At 40.4% G+C, this 18,104-nt stretch overlaps 1 protein-coding gene across 3 annotated transcripts in view; it reads right to left on the bottom strand.

The window, feature by feature from the left end:
• Positions 1 to 18,104, bottom strand: part of oxct1.S (3-oxoacid CoA-transferase 1 S homeolog) — an 86,779-nt gene that overhangs the window by 10,276 nt on the left and 58,399 nt on the right. For all 3 annotated transcript variants that reach the window (XM_018244503.2, XM_018244504.2, XM_041580582.1), the window contains one exon: positions 5,392 to 5,481. In XM_018244503.2, coding sequence (XP_018099992.1) covers positions 5,392 to 5,481 — 90 coding nt within the window. The remainder of the gene's footprint in view (positions 1 to 5,391; positions 5,482 to 18,104) is intronic.

The following is an 18,104-nucleotide window of genomic DNA, read 5'->3' as shown; positions in this document are numbered from 1 at the left end:
AGCAAATTTCTTTCCAATGATGCTAATTGATGTAAAGATGGACTCACTCCTGGCAGACTGCCAGGCCGGATTTGTGGAAAGGCCACTTAGTCCCGGGCTTAGGGCAGCAGGGTTTTATGGGGGTGACATGCTGCCCAACCACACCCACATTGGTTCAAAAACAGTGGGGATGCGCTGGAGATACAGACATTTTTTAAAATTTCCTGTGCGCCAATCCCCATTGCTCCAGTGCAGATGATAAAAGGGGAGGGGATAGGGTCGACGGACGGCAGTAGACCTAGGGGCGCCCACTATGTAAATCCGGCCCTGCAGACTGCACACACAAGCCAGTGCCCAGCACAATTCCCACAATTCTTAAAGGATAAGTAAACCTTTAAAATACATGAATGTAAAATTGATGAGGCTGCTATTCTAAGCACTTTTGCAACGTACAATCATTATTTGTTTTGTTTTTAACGATATTAAGGGATACATGTACTGTTAATACATGAAATATGAAATACCCATAAACAGGATCACCGCACCAGAGACCACCCCTTCCGACTAGAAGAAAAGAACTTTAATTTGAAGCAACGTAGGTGGTTCTTCACAGAGAGGACAGTGAGGTTGTGGAATGCACTGCCGGGTGATGTTGTGAGCCTAATCAAACAAATAATTTATGCTTTCAAAGTTGGCTACAGGGGGTCATCATCTTGTAACTTTGTTAAACATCTTTGCAAGACTAAGACTGTGCACATGCTCAGTGTGGTCTGGGCTGCTTAGGGATCGTCATAAACAAAGCTGCTTGAGTTCTGCATGGCTGGGAAGTAAAGCGGGGGCTCCCCCTGCTGTTCATAAGTATGATTGTTTCCCTGCTCAGCAGTTAGGGACGTCTGACAATTCCTATCCACAGCAGTAAATGAAGGGAGAATTTCACTGCATACAGTCAGGTTTCTAATAAAAACTGTAACAGTTTTTTAATTAAAAGTGTATTGGAGATTGGTTTCTTTTTCATTAAAGAAAGTAAAAATGGGATTTAATTTTTTTGCCTTTACATGCCCTTTAAAGGGCACCTATCACAGCCAAAATCAAACACATATTAACAATCTGACCAGTACAAGCTAAACACGTTTAATCAAACTACATATATAGTTTTTTGAAAAAAACTGCAGGTTTTAAAAAAATCCCTTACTTTGTCCAATGGGTGCTTTCACTGAGGGAGGCCATACTGTGACTATAACAAAGACTCTAATATGCAAATTTCAGGAGCATGCTTTGAGTATTCTACCCAGAATGCCTTGTTTTAGTAAACTCCTCCACTAGAAGTATCAGGAGATTTCCCTATCTTGTCCCCTGCTGGTGATGTTATTATGCAAATGAAGGGCACACACTAACTTCCAGCAGGTGGCAGCACTACTGAACAGCAACTAACAGAGGTTTCGCTGATTTGAAAATAGCTTAGAAGGGTTGATAAGCATGCAAGGAATTTCAACTGAGCATGTGCGAGATTTCAGAGCTACAGTTGGCTGGGAAGATATAGGTAGGAGGAGCCAGTGAAATCAAGGATGGCTGCCTCAGCTAGAACTGCAGGGGAGATAGGGGAGATCTTGCAGAAGGAATAGTGAGCTGATGATTTACATTATACAAACAATTCTAACTGTTTTAAAAATCGGATTTCTTGAACTTTCACATAGTGTATTTACTTAGTAAATGATTTTGGTCATGATTGGTGCCCTTTAAGGGCTGTGATTGGCTATTTGGTAGCCTCTATGTGGACTGGCAGCCTACAGGAGGCTCTGTTTGGCAGCACGCCTAGTTTTTATTGGGGATGCACCAAATCCACTATTTGGGATTTGGGCGAATCCCCGAATCCTTAGTGAAAGATTCGGCTGAATACCAAACCGAATCCTTACTTGCATATGCAAATTAGGGACAGGAAAGGAAAAAGTGGAAAAAATTCTTCTTTTGTGACGAAAAGTCACGAGATTTCCCTACCCGCCCCTAATTTACATATGCAAATTAGGTTTCAGATTCGGTTCGGCCAGGCAAAAGGATTCGGCCGAATCTTGCTGAAATAGGCCAAATCCTGGCCGAATCCCGAACTGAATCCTGGATTCGTTGCATCCCTAGTTTTTATACAACCAAAACTTACCTCCAAACCTGGAATTCAAAAATAAGCCCCTGCTTTGGGGCCACTGGGAGCAAAATCCAAGGGGTTGGTGAGTAACATGTCACTCATGAGCCACTGGTAGGGGACAACTGGTCTAAGGAGATTTGCTGTATATGTCAAAATTCATTAGCTGGGCACCATGCTTGCTGTTCACAGACTGCACCCAATTTAATTCAACAAACATTTTGTGTGTCCTTGATAGCAGCTGTTCTGGGCTGCAAATACAAACTAACAGAAAACATTTCCAGGAGAAAATTTTTTTGAATACAATTGAGTGGCATGTAACCTGCGAACAATAAACTTTAAAGGACGTCAACCCAAAAAAATAATGTTTTGCCTAATAAAAGAAAACATAATTCTAAGCAACTTTGCAATATACATTCATTGCAAATTTTCTGTTTTTTTTAATGTTATTTGTAGTTCTATTGCTATTGAAAGCAGTTGTCTGCCTTTTTATTCTATGCCCTGGTGGCTCTGGCTTTTGAAACAATGAAATATAAAATGATGGATTATTGTCTTGCTGGAGGACACTGGCTTTTGCAACATTGTTTAAAAAGTAAAGTAAAGTAAAAAGGAAAGCAAATGCTGCTTTCAAAAGGACTAACAATTTTTTATAGATTCATATTGGAAAGTTGCTTATAATTGTGTTTTCTTTTATTAGGCAAAAAAATTCATTTTTTCGTTTGACATGTTCTTTAAAGGAACTGTAACACTAACATTTGTGCAGAAAGTTTATTACATATTCAGTCCAAAATACCTTTATAAAAAACTGCTTCTGTATGTGCACTGTCATAGCAAAAGGCAAAAAGGTGCCAGATCCTAGGTGCAGCGCTCCACATCTCCTCCTAGATAGACTTCCAAACCAGAAGTTAATTCTTGCAGCTCTAAAGCAGATTTTTTTTTTGTTTGGATTCAGGGGAGGGTGTGCAAAGCAGTGTAACGTGTTCTGTTGAAAATGTTTTTATTGTTTTCCACGTTAAACAAGCAGGAATTTCAACAAAAGATCAAAGCAGAACAATGAGGCGCACCAATACAACTTGTAGCAAAAATGCCTAATAGGAAAATAAAGAGTAAATATGATTGGTGAAGCCATCTAAAATCTAATCATATAACCAAGCAACCAAACCACCAAACAACGCTCAGCGAATGTTACTAAATTTTAAAATATACCAGCATAAAGCAACGGCTGTAAACAAAGAAAATATATAAACATATCCATTGAACCAGCAAAGATTAGCTTATAAATGTAACAAACCCAATGTGCGTGCTTTGAAACTAGAGTTAATTTGATCCCAGAATAATGACCAAGTTTCAGTAAATGACTGTTTGAGATGTGGTTCTGCTGATTTAATCCTTATTGCTTCTTGCCAGCAGAGTTGGTTTAGGAGAGACAGAATGTCTGCCAGTGAAGGAATGGACTCGGACAGCCAATTTAAAAACAGAAGTTTCTTAGTAGCAGCTGTAAACAACAAAAGTAGACTTAACAATGGGTCTCTCAGGGAATTCGGTTGTTCCTTTAGTCCAGGTCCTGGGGAATCCAAATGTAGGAGTGCAAATTTAGGGTTAAGTTTAATGTTAAGCTTTAGTTTTAGAATCAAAAACTTTTCCAAGGATGACCATAACTTGCACACTTTTGGACAACACCATAAGTAGTGAAATAGGTCCACATCTAGTTGGGTACATTTCGGACAGAAAGTCTGAGAACCCACACCTAAGCACTTTTTATATGGTTTCCCATAGCCCAAGTGAACCAATTTAAAATGTTGTACTCTCCAGTTTTCGGACACTAAGTGCTTGTTATATTTACTAATGGAATTTAAGAGATGGGAAGGAGTAATTGCAGATTGTAAGTAACCAGACCATTTTTCAGCCACTTTCTTTAGTGGATGGGGTTGCCTGTTTCCTGTAACGTGTTCTGCGTAATTTATTGTTGTAATAGGCTTAAAGGAGAAGGAAAGGTTAAAACTAAGTAAGCCTCATCAGAAAGGTCCACCTAAATATACCAGTAAGCCCTCAAAGTAATGTTGCTCTGAGTTGTGTCCACATGGGTTTCTGTATCAGACTTCCTGTTTTCAGTTTAAACCTCCTTGCCCCGGGCGTGAGCATGCTCAGTTTGCTCCTCTTGCCCCCCCTCTTCTCTGCTGTAATCTGAGTCCAGAGCTATGAGTGAGCAGTGAGAGACTCAGGCAGGAAGTAATGTCACACCAAGCTAATATTGCAGCTGCTATCGTAAACAAACAGAGAGTTTCTAGAGTGTTTCACTCAGGTATGGTAAACATTCTACAGAATAAATATAGCATTCTAGCTTGTACTATTGCAGCTAATCCATAGCTAATCCATAGCTTCTCCTTTAATGGGTTTACTGGGGGTTTTAGTGGTTTTTAGATTTTGTGGCTGACCAGCATGTTGCCGTACTGCTCGCAGCACTTTTACAGATGAAGGAACCTGAGGAATAACACAGGGGCAAAAAAGTCACAAAGATCTTGCTCTTGCATCCGGCAGAGTCACCCTTTCCCCTTATGGTAAGACAGTGTACATCCAGAAGCAGCTTTTTATAATGGTCTTTTGGATAAAGCATTTAATATAATAAACGATCTGCAGGATAGAGCTGTAGTTGAACAGAGATATACTGGATTTTTAACATAAAACCTTTTAGTGTTACAGTTCCTTTAAGCCCTCAAAAAGGGGAACCAATCCTTATTGTATTGGAGGCTGCCTATAGAGTTTTGATGTGGATGGAGAGGACTGGACAATGCTTATGACTTTAGAACATAGAGACTAGGGATGCACCGAATCCACTATTTTGAATTCGGCCAAACCCCTGAATCCTTCAGGAAAGATTAGGCCGAATACCGAACCGAATCCTAATTTGCATATGCAAATTAGAGGTGGGAAGGGGAAAACATTTTTTACTTCCTTGTTTTGTGACCAAAAGGCATGTGTTTTCCTTCCCACCCCTAATTTGCATATACAAATTAGGATTTGAATTCGGTTCGTCCGGGCAGAAGGATTCGGCCGAATCCTCCTGAAAAAGGGCAAATCCTGGCCGAAACCCGAACCGAATCCTGGATTCGGTGCATTCCTAATAGAGACATGATGCTTACATGTAACCTTCCACTTATGGTTTCCCAGCTACGCTCTAATTTACCCTCATTGCATCCAATGTAAAGTCTCCTATCACATTTACTATAACCTCCTATTGTCTTCTTCCCAGTAAAAAAAACAACAAGCATGTCACTTACTTTGGCAGAGTGTTCCATGGTAACAACTACTTTTGTTCCGGAGCTGGAGACCAAATCCATGGCACCTCCCATTCCTTTCACCATCTTGCCCTGTAACAATAGAAAAAAAGGTTTTAACACTGTGATTTGGAATCTGGAATGATTATTTAGAGGCAAGGCTCCTCAGATGTTCTTTCATCTTCTTACTATAAAGTATAAAGGTGCAGTGCACATTATGAAGCTTAACTTCTCAACAGCTGCTCAGAGCCCACTGAGCATGTGAGTGTCACAGACACTTTCCAAGATGGTGACCCCCTGTGACAAGTTTGAAGTCCTGGATCATTGCTGCTATTGACAAGCTGAAACTTTAGCCTCGTGCAATAAGTTCACTATATAAAATATGGTATTTTTAGCCACATTCATTTTTAGTTTTCCATTAAATTGACTTTTAGTATGATATAGAGAGTGATATTCTGAAGCAATTTACAGATATAGAATAAATATAGAATAATTGTTTTTTTAGATGGGGTCAGTCTCTCACATTTCAAAGCTGTCAAAAGAAGAAGAGGGCAAAAAGTCGAACCTCCATTTTACATTTTCAGGGGACTAGAAAAAAATTCAGGAAAATGTAAAATCAGGGAAATGTATTAGGTGGGACTACAAAACAATGTAAAATTAGGAAAATTTTAAATCGGGGATGTAAAATGGGGGTTCTACTGTAATTCAAAAACTATAAAAAAATTAATGAATGTAAAAATGAAGACCAATTGAAAAGTTGCTTAGACTTAGTCATTCTATAACATACCAAAAGTTAACTTAAAGGTGAACCACCCCTTTAACGCATATATAAGATAATAAGCCTAAAAGCATGGCATTTAGGGGGGGCATTTTACACACATGGGCTCACCCACGATTGTGAGAAACTGCCGTGGAGGAACGATAAGTGTTTTTTGCTCTGCTATTTGGCTCTAAAACGAAGTCAGTCAGGCAGTTGGGGACCCCCAATATAAAACATTACACTATTAACCCTTTGCAGTGCCAGGATTTGGAGGGTTACAATCAAAGGCAAGAAAATATCTGAAATCATTTCCCATAGAAACCTTGTCACGTGGCTGGTGCATGCTCATGGCTCACTTTAAAAAGGGGGTGAAGTATGATTGGCATGCATTAAATGCAAGAATGCACTGCCTGCATCAGATGCAGAAAATGTCAGTTTTCATTGCACGAGCAGTACCTATCCTATTGCATGCTTGAAAAGTTAAAGCAGGAGCAATTCAGGCAGAAAATTAAGTTAGTGAGAAGAGTCAGTTGCATAACTAGAGTGTGCTGCCCACACCCCCCCCGCAAAAACATTTTCAGAGGGGCCCAGCGCACTCCGATCCCCATCCTCCTGCCCACTTTCCACCCTGACTCCGCCCCATGTCTCTGCTTCCCTACCACAGGAGTGGCTGGGGAAGGGGGGTTCTTACTAACTATAAAGAAAGCAGACCCTGCATCCGGCCCCCTCTTTTCCCTGGGCCCCTGCTAATGCGGGGTCTGCTTCCTCTATAGCAGTGATCCCCAACCAGTAGCTCGTGAGCAACATGTTGCTCTTCAACCCTTTGGATGTTGCTCCCAGTGACCTCAAACCAGGTGCTTATTTTTGAATTCCAGGCTTGGAGGCAAGTTTTAATTGCATAAAAACTAAGTATAGTGCCAAGTAGAGCCTCCTGTAGGCTGCCAGCCCACATAGGGGCTACCAAATAGCCAATCACTGCCCTTATTTGGCACCCAAGGGACTTTTTCATGCTTGTGTTGCTCCCCAACTCTATTAACATTTGAATGTGGCTCACGGGTAAAAAAAGGTTGGGGACCCCTGCTCTATAGTTACACCACTGAGAAGAGGAAAGTTTTATGACGTTGCTTTGCACTGACCAGAGAGACATTGAATGACCCATCTCTGCTCACTAATTTAATTTTCTAAATCAGAGCAACATCACATGAGTCTTCTCACTAATCTCATTAATCTGCTGATTGTTCCTGGTCAGCCAAACCGGAAACTTTTTGTTTTTGAACTAAATCCTAAAAATGAATATATCTAAATGCCATACTTTATATAGTGAACTTATTGCACGAGGCTAAAGTTTCAGCTTGTCAATAGCAGCAATGATCCAGGACTTCAAACTTGTCACAGGGGGTCACCATCTTGGAAAGTGTCTGTGACACTCACATGCTCAGTGGGCTCTGAGCAGCTGTTGAGAAGCTAAGCTTAGGGCTCGTCACTAATTATCCAGCAGAAAATGAGCTTCCCCTGTAATATAAGCTGATGCTACAGGTTTGCTGATTATTAAATTCTGATGCTAATTGCACTGGTTTCTGTGCTGCCATGTAGTAATTATCTGTATTAATTACTAATCAGCCTTATATTGTGACATTTCTATTCTATGTGTACTGTATATTGTGAGTGGGTCCCTAAGCTCAGTAAGTGACAGCAGCACAGAGCATGTGCAGTGAATCAGCAGAAAAGAAGATGGGGAGCTACTGGGGCATCTTTGGAGACACAGATCTTTACTGCTAAAGGGCTGTGGTTGCCTTGGGCTGGTACAGAAGCACAACACATAATGTACAACATTTCTAGCTACTTCTTTAGTTAAGCTTTAGTTCTCCAATATAAACTATGCCTAATTTTTTTTTTTTTAAAGGTTTTTATTTTAGCATTTTAAACATAAAAGAAAACAATAAAAATGAACAATAATAATAATAATCGTACTTGGCATTTGCAGAGGAGACTGGGTACAAGTGATATCATAACACAGTGATGGACACATTACTAAATGCAATATATCACAGCTTGCAGTCAAAGTTGAACTATCTGACAACGATACCTGGGGGTTGACATCCAACCAAGGGGTCCATATTTTCCCAAATTTGTCAGGAGTTCCCCGAGCATTATAGGTTATCTTAATCAGTGGAAGGGTGACATTTATTAAATTAATCCACTGCTGGAGTGTGGGGGCATTAGGACTCATCCATTTCATAATAATTAGTTTTTTTGCATAAAGTTCTAGTTTTTTGTAAGGGCACCACTTCGTCAATTATACCTAGGATACAGACTTCAGGAGTACAAATTCCAGGGAGAGACAGATGTTCATTACTATATCGAATTACCTCCCTCCAATACGACCGTACCTTGGAACAGTCCCAAATTAAGTGTAGGAAGCCTGCCTCCGCTGTACTGCACTTAGCACATTTAGCCCCTTCTAGTCTACCCATAACTTTGAGTCTCTGGGGCGTGATATATATTTGGTGAATCATCTTAAATTGGATCATTTTATCCCTTAAGGAGATTAGAAAGGAGTAAAGGTTGTCTATAGCCTCCTCCCACTGTTCCTCCTCTAATGAGGGAAGTGTATCCAACCATTTCCTTTTGGCTTTGTCAAACGGCACAGATTGTGAAGCATGGATTATATTGTATAACTGTGATACCAGTTTAGCTGGGGCAGGATCCCAAAGTCTGGCCTCCCACACCTGCTGTGTTGGTGAAAGCTGGTATGATTGGAATTGGGCATAGAAAGCATGTCTTAATTGAAAGTATCGAAATAGTTGTATGTCCTGCCGGTTAAATTTAGTTTTTAACTGTGCCAGGGAGGGGAAGGATCCATCCACTAATAGGTCCTCTAAGTGTCTGATCCCAATAAGTGGCCAGTAATGAAAATCCAGCAGTTGTGACAGATGAGGCAGATTTGAGTTTCTCCACAGTGGTGTTTTCCCTGATAAAGTAGGAGAAGAGATAGCGCCTTTAGCTTGCACCGTTGTCCACACTTTAATAGGAGTGACGAGTACCCCTGGTAATGAAGGACGACCCCCCCCTTCTATAGGGAGCATTACGAATAGCTTCCATAGAACCCGATTGTTGCATGTAAATTTGTTAATGGGTTGCTATCATCTGGGTTAAACCAATTATGAATATAGGATAGCTGGGACGCATAATAATAATTTTGCAAATGTGGAAGAGCAAGTCCCCCCTTATCCCTAGATGCAGTAAGCGTGAGCCATGATAATCTAGGTGCTTTGTTGGCCCAAAGAAATGAAAGTATCTCACTGTTAACTTTCTTAAAGAATGGGATGGTTATGTAAATCGGTGCATTCCAGAGCGGGTAAAGAAACCTTGGGAGATATAGCATTTTAAAAAGGTTGACTCTACCCCATAGTGTCAGAGGGAGTTTAACCCAGTGCGGAGTTGCGTTTTTAAAACTATGCCTAATTTAATACATTCAAGGCAACTTTCCAACATTCAGTGGCTATAAATTAGTTGTAAATATAACCAGTATTGAATTCAGCATCTGTCTTTCCCTTTATCGTCTCTGCATTGATGGCTCTGACTTTTGAAAATGTAGCAGTAGAAAAGAGCACAGCAGAACAGGCTTTTGTTACATTTTTTCAAGAGATGGAACCAGCAGTGCAGAATTAACCACTGAAATCTTTAATAAATATACAATGGAAAGCGATTTAGAATGGCAGTCTCTTTTTCACTTGACTGAACTGACAAATGCACTACAATAAACAAAACAGGATTTCGGTGTCAAAGAAAACATTCGTACCCATAGAGAACAGAATAACGAGTTTATCATTTCATTATTGGCTGTTAAAGTCTAACAAACTCCAGGCAGGAGTACATGAAAAGCAAACAACGTGAATTATAGAGCAGTATATTAAGAGCAAATCAGATTGGAGTGCAGCTGACATACATTATCTTTGGCTGAGAAATGAAACAAATGTCCCTGAATATGTTAAAATAAATATTTATTGTTCCGGGAAAGGGCAGCCAAATAATACAAAGTGGCCCCGGAGCCTCACAACAGGAGGTTTAGGATACAATCTAGTTATCTCATCATAAATACAAATGAAAAACATGCATCCGACTGCCTCCTTCTCTAATGCAATAAATCTATTTCTTGAGACACTATCATGCAAAAGGAAAGATTTTATTTGTGCCTAAAAACACTATGTGATATTTATTGAAGTAGAGTCATTTCGGGGGAGGCGTAAATTGATATATAATACACAAAAGCCATGAATATCTTGTAAATTATATCCTTATAAACGGTGAGTTCTGATGTCATCAGTTATAAACGGTGAGTTCTGATGTAATTTCATTCACATGACTCACTGAAACTTGTGTATTATAATTAATAAAGTACCCCCAGTTGCAAAATATGAGGATATTAGAAGTTACCTCGGAGTTCCATGACCTGTATAAAAACACTCGGCCTTCGGCCTCGTGTTTTATATGGTCATGAAACTCCTCTGTAACTTATAATATCCTTATATTTTACAAGAGGGGGTACTTTAGCCACTATATATTTACTGTTGTGTCTGCAATATATCTCAAGAAGCAGTTCTACCCTGCTTTATGGCTGAGATTCTAGCTAGTTTTATGAGACAATATTCCAGTATCAACAATGGGGGGCGGCAGACTCTCCAATCAGAGGTTCCATCACAGAAGGCGCGCAAGCTGCCGGGGGGCCCTGAGGGGGTGCGTGCCCTGGCCCAATCGCACCCCCTGCTCCCCCGGTAGTTACGCCACTGGTTGGAAATAACAAGTGGAGCTTGTGGAGGTGGGAGATCAGGACATTCATTTTTTTATTTGATCTTAGTTTGGATCAAGTAGAAAGTACGTTTTATTATTAGAGCAAAAAAAGAAATACTTTTGAAATATTTGGACTATTTGGATAAAATGGTGTCTTTGGGAGACGGCCTTTTCCGCAATTCGGAACTCTCTGGATAACAGGTTTACGGATAACAGATCCCATACCTATATTGAAATTGCTCATTAAAGGATCAGTAACAGTAAAAATGTTCTAAAAAAAATTTGTTTGTATGCTACGAAAAAAAAATGCTACGTAGTAAACTTTAAAATCGCTAAGTCTTTATTAAGAAATAACTTACTGAAACTCTGCTTGCGCTCCTCTTCAGAAACAGCGACAGGGCGACGATCCATCGTGCGGCATTCGATTTCTATCTCCTATAAGGAAGGCAGGGAGGAGAAATGGAGCTCAGCACAATGGATCGCCGATCGCCTTTTCTGAAGAGGAGTACAAGCGGAGTTTTGGTAAGTCATTTTCTAATAAAGACTTAATGGCTTTAAAGTTTAATATGTGTTGGTGTCTTTTTTTTCATAGCATACTAACGAATTTTTTTTTTTGCTGTTACTGGTCCTTTAATTAGGGAGAGACTGGGCCCTCTACAATCTTGGGCCTCCCTGTAACCGCAAACATAAGTACTAACTGTACAAGTGCATTTGTCAACAGCAATCAGTTTTGAACAGACTTCAACACGTTACAACCTGAAAATGAAAGAAAAGACCTGACAGGATGTTTTTTGGCAACTGTACCCATGCACTTAAAGGGACAGAAACAACAAAAAAATTAACAAAAAAAGTGCTTTAAAGGAAAGCCAATTAAATGTACTGTTGCCCTGCACTGGCAAAACTTGTGTGTTTGCTTCAGAAACACAAATATAGTTTATATAAATAAGCTGCTGTGTAGCCATGGGGGCAGCCATTCATTCACAGGATACACAGTAGATAACAGATAAGTACTACTATAGTTTATATAAACAAGCTGCTGTGTAGCCATGGGGGCAGCCATTCAAGCACAGGATACACAGTAGATAACATAAGTTCTGAAGAATCCCATTGTATAGTACAGAGTTTATCTGTTATCGATTGTGTATCCTGTGCCTTTTCTCCTTTTTCAGCTTGGAATGGCTGCCCCATGGCTTGACGGCAACCAGTTATATAAACTATAGTTGAGTTTATGAATCCAACACACCTGTTTTAACAGTGTAGCAGAAGAGTGAATTATATTTTCATTACTTTAGGGCACTTTAATTTTTTGGTGTTACTGTTCCTTTAAGCATCCATGTTTGAAAATTGCTCCCCCACCTGAAAACCACAGTTTATATCCTACGAATGTGAGCCGTTTCTGCACTGAATAACTTTGTTACCAAGGGAAAAAAGCCCCCCCCGTATGTACCAGATTTTCTTATTCCCAAGTCAAAAGGTGGCCATACACCCAAATATTAAAGCTGCCAATATTGGCCCTTTAGACCGATTCTGCAACTTATCTGCCAGTGTGTTGGGGCATCAGATGGGTCCTCCCCAATCGATATCTGGCCAAAAATCAGCCTATTGATCGGGCAGGTTTGATTTTTTCTTCAGGACCACATGGGCTACTTGGTGCAGTCCTACGACCCGTTGGCGCCCATTCGCTTAGTTTTAATCTGATCGTTAGGCCCTGCCGTTAATGGGGCATATCGGGTTAAAATCAGCTCGTTTGGCAACCTCGACAAACGAGCAGGTCTAATAGTGTATGGCCACCTTAATTCTATTGTTTCTACCTGTATATCGGACGATTCAGCTCTACACATTCTGAGAAAGATAGTAATTGTAACGTCACCTTTAGTAAATAACGTAATATGCCTTTCATTTGCTATAATTAAGCACATCCTCCATTTTATATTACATGTGTTGGAAAGGGGCAAGAGAGACGAGAGCCTGTGATATTATTGCAAATTTTAGCTCTGAGCATTCGGCTGAGCTCTAATAAGACCCATCCGCATACTGAACTACAGGAACTCCAAGTGCAGACCGTCAAAAAAAAAAAAAAAAAAAAAAAAAAAAAACAAATGTGGGAAACTGTATTAGCCGTACAAATTCTACGGCTGAATGGAATATTTTTGAACTATACTGGCAAAGTCTAAAGGCCACGTTTCCATACTAATCCTTCTAGATCTCTCTGCAGCCTTTGACACCGTTGACCACACACTCCTCCTAGACATTCTATACTCAGCTGACATTCGTGACACTGCTCTTTCATGGTTTACATCTTATCTGTCTGACCGTTCCTTTAAAGTTGCCTTCTCAACTCTACTACGTTCCCTCTCCCTGTCGGAGTTCCTCAGAGCTCTATTCTAGGCCCTCTGCTGTTCTCATTTTATACTACTTCACTAGGAAAACTTATTCAGTCGTTTGGACTTCAGGATCACCTTTATGCTGATGACACCCAACTCTACTGGTCTACTCCTGACCTCTCTCCTTCTGTCCTTTCCCAAGTTACAGACTGTCTCTCTGCTGTCTCCTCCTTGATGTCACACCACCACCTGAAACTGAACCAAAGACAGAACTAATATTTACTCCAAGATCTTCCCCTGTCCCTCAGATATCACTCACAGTAAACAACACCACCTTTCAATCCACCACACAGGCACTTTGCCTAGGAGTTCTAGAATGAGTGGGGTACCCCTCTCTCTCTCAGCAATTCCAGAATAAGCGAGGTACCTCTCTCTCTCAGTAATTCCTGAATGAATGGGGTACCTCTCTCAAGAATTCCTGAACGAGTGGGGTGCCTCTCTCTCTCTCTCTCTCTCTCTCTCTCAGTAATTACTGAATGTGTGGGATCTCTCTCTGTCGCCTCAACCGAAAAAGAACAAGGCCAGGCTCCCTGTTAGCTTGTAATAAAGGAAGTCAGCCTGTAGATCTGCCATATGTATCCCCTAAGAAAGAAGTATATGCTAATTAAATCCCACCAGCAGTAATCTAAATCAAGCACCATCATGCTGGCACAATAGCAACAATGCCAGAGGAGATCAGTCGCACAGGCTGCAAAGATGGATATTGTGGGAAATGCAATATAAAACAAAACAAGATGTATTAGTAAGAGATCAAGACCATTAATTGCACACAGTGGATTTTGTTGCACAGGCATTGAAGGGGGTTTCATTCATAATTCATAAAATATCCCGACTTTCTCTTTGATCTCCTGCACTGAATGGCCAGAAAAAGATACAATGTTTCTAATTGGCTTTTGGCAGAGAGCCCAAAATACATGGCAGGTGCTATTAGATACATTTGTTACAATTTAAGATAAACAAAGGAACAATTGTAACAATTTAAGATAAGCAGGTCTCCATCTTTCTATTTCCAAAATGTTGGAAGGTATGATATTGTAGTTTATTTTGCTTTTTTGTAGCTGGTTTCCCAAAACTGTATTGTGCTCTCAGAATTGGGCCTAGCCAATTTTTTACAGTAAGAGTTGTGGTGGGGGCAAGGGGCAATATGTGTCGGAAGCCAGTGCTTGCAAAATTACCTCTTCTTTTCAAGGATATGTAAACCCTGGAAACAGGTTAATGTAAAAGGGAGTAGGCACCTCTGAAACTATTTTTTCAAGATTTTAACAGTTTTTAAACTACTAATATAATGAATTTGCATAAATTGTACCACCTGGTGTTTGGTTCAGCCTACTGCCGAAGGTTAGCAAGGAAAGTTCAGTGATCTTGTTCTGTTTAAATTAAGTTAGTTAGCAGAGAAGAGTCATCTGATATCTCTTGTAAGCTCTAAGCAGAGCAATATCACAAACCTTCCATTACTCCCTAAATTCATTTTCTGCTGCTACCGCTGTTGAAAACTAGTTTTCCCACAAGCTCCCTCAAGTAGACAATGCCTTGGCGGGAAGAGTCCCAGAGTGCCAAAAGTATAGACCCAGGACCCCATGTTTCCAGGGGTAGAAGATACAACCTCCATGCAGACATTGCCTTGGCTAGAATAGACCCAGCACTCCATGCTTCCAGAGGAATAAGATAGAACCTCAATGCAGACAATGCCTTGATCAAAAAAGACCTAGGAATCCATGCTTCCAGTGGAAGAAGGTCCATCCTCCATGCAGACACTTCCATGGTAAGAACAGACCCAGGACCCCATACTTCCAGGAGAAGAAGATCCAACCTTCATGCAGACAACACCTTGGTCAGAACAGACCTAGGACCCCATGGTACCAGGGGAAGACGATCCAACCTCCATGCAGACACTGCCATGGTAAGAACAGACCCAGGAACCCATGCTTCCAGGGGAAGATGATCCAAACTCCATGCTTCCATGGAAAGAAGATCCAATCTCGATAAAGACAATGCCTTGGTCAGAATAGACCCAGGACCCCATGCTTACAAATGTACTAGTTTGACCAGTCATAATGAAACTAACTTTTAGGGACTTATGCTGGAATCAAAATGACAGGAAGCATTTTCTAAGATGGATTCCTTGGCACAGATCATAATTATGTCTTATCTTGATGTCAATTCAAAAGCAACAGCTTAGTGATCAATGTGGATTTGGTCAGTAAATTCAGACATGCCAATAGAGCACAAACTACAGAGAAAGTCAAGACATCACTTCTATGCAATTCATTTTTATGAGACCTGATTGTACAGAACAGTATACAAAAATTGGGAGTCCACATCTGATTTAAATTTAGTTAAGCCCAAGGGACTCGCGATGGCGATGAACATATAGAAAATTCCTTTTATCCAAAGATAGCTGTCCCAAGGCTTTCTTTCCATGAAAATTTTTCTTTATTTAAATTAGCATTAAAATTCAAATACAAACAGACCCCACCAGGCTCACCTTACGCGTTTAGCACCATCCGGCGCTTAGTCATAGGTGTATCTGTAAACAGCATAGCCTCTGCGGGATTTATACCCTATCAATCCCTCCCATTTTCCTTAAAACCAATCAAATTCTATGAGGGATTAACCCTATTTTGTTAATTGCTTCGCAAACTTGCCAGTATGGGGTGTTTGTATTCCTTTACATGTATCACTGTTTGTAAATTCAAATGTTATTTAAATATAATAATAATTATAAAGTACGTACAGCATATATCACAACAAAACAGTGTAATTACCAAAAGTCAATTGCACTCACTTCTTTTGCACTTATTATTCATAAACCGTCAATGGCTTCCTCTTTAGTCTAGATAACCCCATCTTAAACCCCTAAACCTTGTTAACCCTTTCAAGTATAGCAGGTAACATCGAATTCATGGTTGAGTCCTAAGGGCAAACGTGTGCCCAGATGGAATATCCAAAATACTTCTCTCCTCTCTAAAAGGCTCAACTGATCACCTCCTCTCTCTCCCAATCTAACTCTCTCTATCCCCTGAATACTGAAAAATTCCAGGGCACTTTCATTACATGCAGTAAAGTGTCTAGTGACATTGCTCTTTTCAGCCATTCGCGAGCCAGATAAAAAACCCACGAATGGCTGAAAAGAGCAATGTCACTAGACACTTTACTGCATGTAATGAAAGTGCCCTGGAATTTTTATATGGGTTAGGGTATAAATCCCGCAGAGGCTATGCTGTTTACAGATACACCTATGACTAAGCGCCGGATGGTGCGAAACGCGTAAGGTGAGCCTGGTGGGGTCTGTATTTGAATTTTAATGCTAATTTAAATAAAGAAAAATTTTCATGGAAAGAAAGCCTTGGGACAGCTATCTTTGGATAAAAGGAATTTTCTGATTGTACAGAAGTCAACATCATAACATGAACAGGGCTGTTTTTTGATGTAACTGGTCATTAACGGCAATGCAACTATTGAGCATGTGGGCAGATGAAACGGACTTTTAAGAGACTGCAAAAAGACTTTTAGGAGACCACTTAAGGGTGGTGGTTAGCTGGGGCAGTCATCCCAATGTGGCTCCTTTTTATCTGATCTGACAAAGGACAAGCAAAAAACACTAAAATAAATTATTAATGTACATCGAAAGTTACCTATAGCTCATGTTTATCGTTTTTCACAGATAGTTCTGCTTTTGTAAGTAATTGTTACTTGAAGTTCTTAAACCTTACTGTTTTGCCAATCTAACTGTCAGTTAGAGTTTCTAATGCTAACAGACTACTGAAGTTCAAATATGGCAGCCCCCTCAGAGAGGAACATGGGGGATCAGATGGGTAATGTAAAAGCATCTGTAAATACTTTTATGGCAAAATTATAGACAGCATGCGAAGAAAATATTATGATTTCTGGTGTCAGTATCTCTTTAAGTACCCAGGTAACTTCTCTTGGTGCCCAGTGATAGATGAGTCGGCCACCTCACTTACAGGATACAAAGAAATTCACGGGCACACAAGACGTGCTTTAGCAGTGCAAGCACTAGCAGTCTTATTAATGCAATGTGCAACGTTTCGGGGACACTCCCTTTTGTCAAGCAGTGAATTTCTTTGTATCCTGCAGAGGACAACAACCCATGGCATTGTGACTCCCTTTTTGGGGAGATCAGCCGCCCAGTGACAAATCTTCTCTTCTTTGGGCGACTTATCTCCCCGAAATGCCTTATCTCCTCCGATAGAATGTGATGGCACTCGGATCGATTTGGTTTTCCGAAGTCGCCAGAAGTTTCCTTGTGAGGCAACGTCCGAAGTGATCCGAGTGCAATTCCACCGGCGATTTACATTCTAGCCAGTGGGATGGCATTTTGGGGAGATAAGTCGCCCAAAGAAGAGGAGATTTGTAACTGGCCGACTAATCTCCCCAAAACAGGAGTCACAATGACATGGGTTGCTTGTCCTCTGCATTAGATCAGATAAAAAGGAGCTACAATGGGGTGACTTCTAGAGCAAAGTGCTCTTGTTCTTAGCTAACTTTGATTATCCATTAGCCAAGGGTTGGTTTCACTACGGATTTACACACATAGGTTTAATTTGATCCTATTAAGACCCGGCTGCCACATTAACATCCAAAAAAATGAAACCCACACAGAGAATGGTCGCCTACATGCACTCGTTGAGTGGTGAATGAATGATAACACAACTAAAGCAACATCATCAGGTTCAACTACAGACTGATTAGGGGAGTACCTTGTAGCACAAGAACACACATTAACCATCAAATGTCAGCAGCTGATATTTGTGTACAAT

This window comes from Xenopus laevis, chromosome 1S (genome assembly GCF_017654675.1).
Source record: "Xenopus laevis strain J_2021 chromosome 1S, Xenopus_laevis_v10.1, whole genome shotgun sequence".
Classification (NCBI taxonomy): Eukaryota; Metazoa; Chordata; class Amphibia; order Anura; family Pipidae; genus Xenopus; species Xenopus laevis.
Note: the sequence above shows the minus strand (reverse complement) of the source record. Positions and strands in the feature narration are given on the sequence as shown.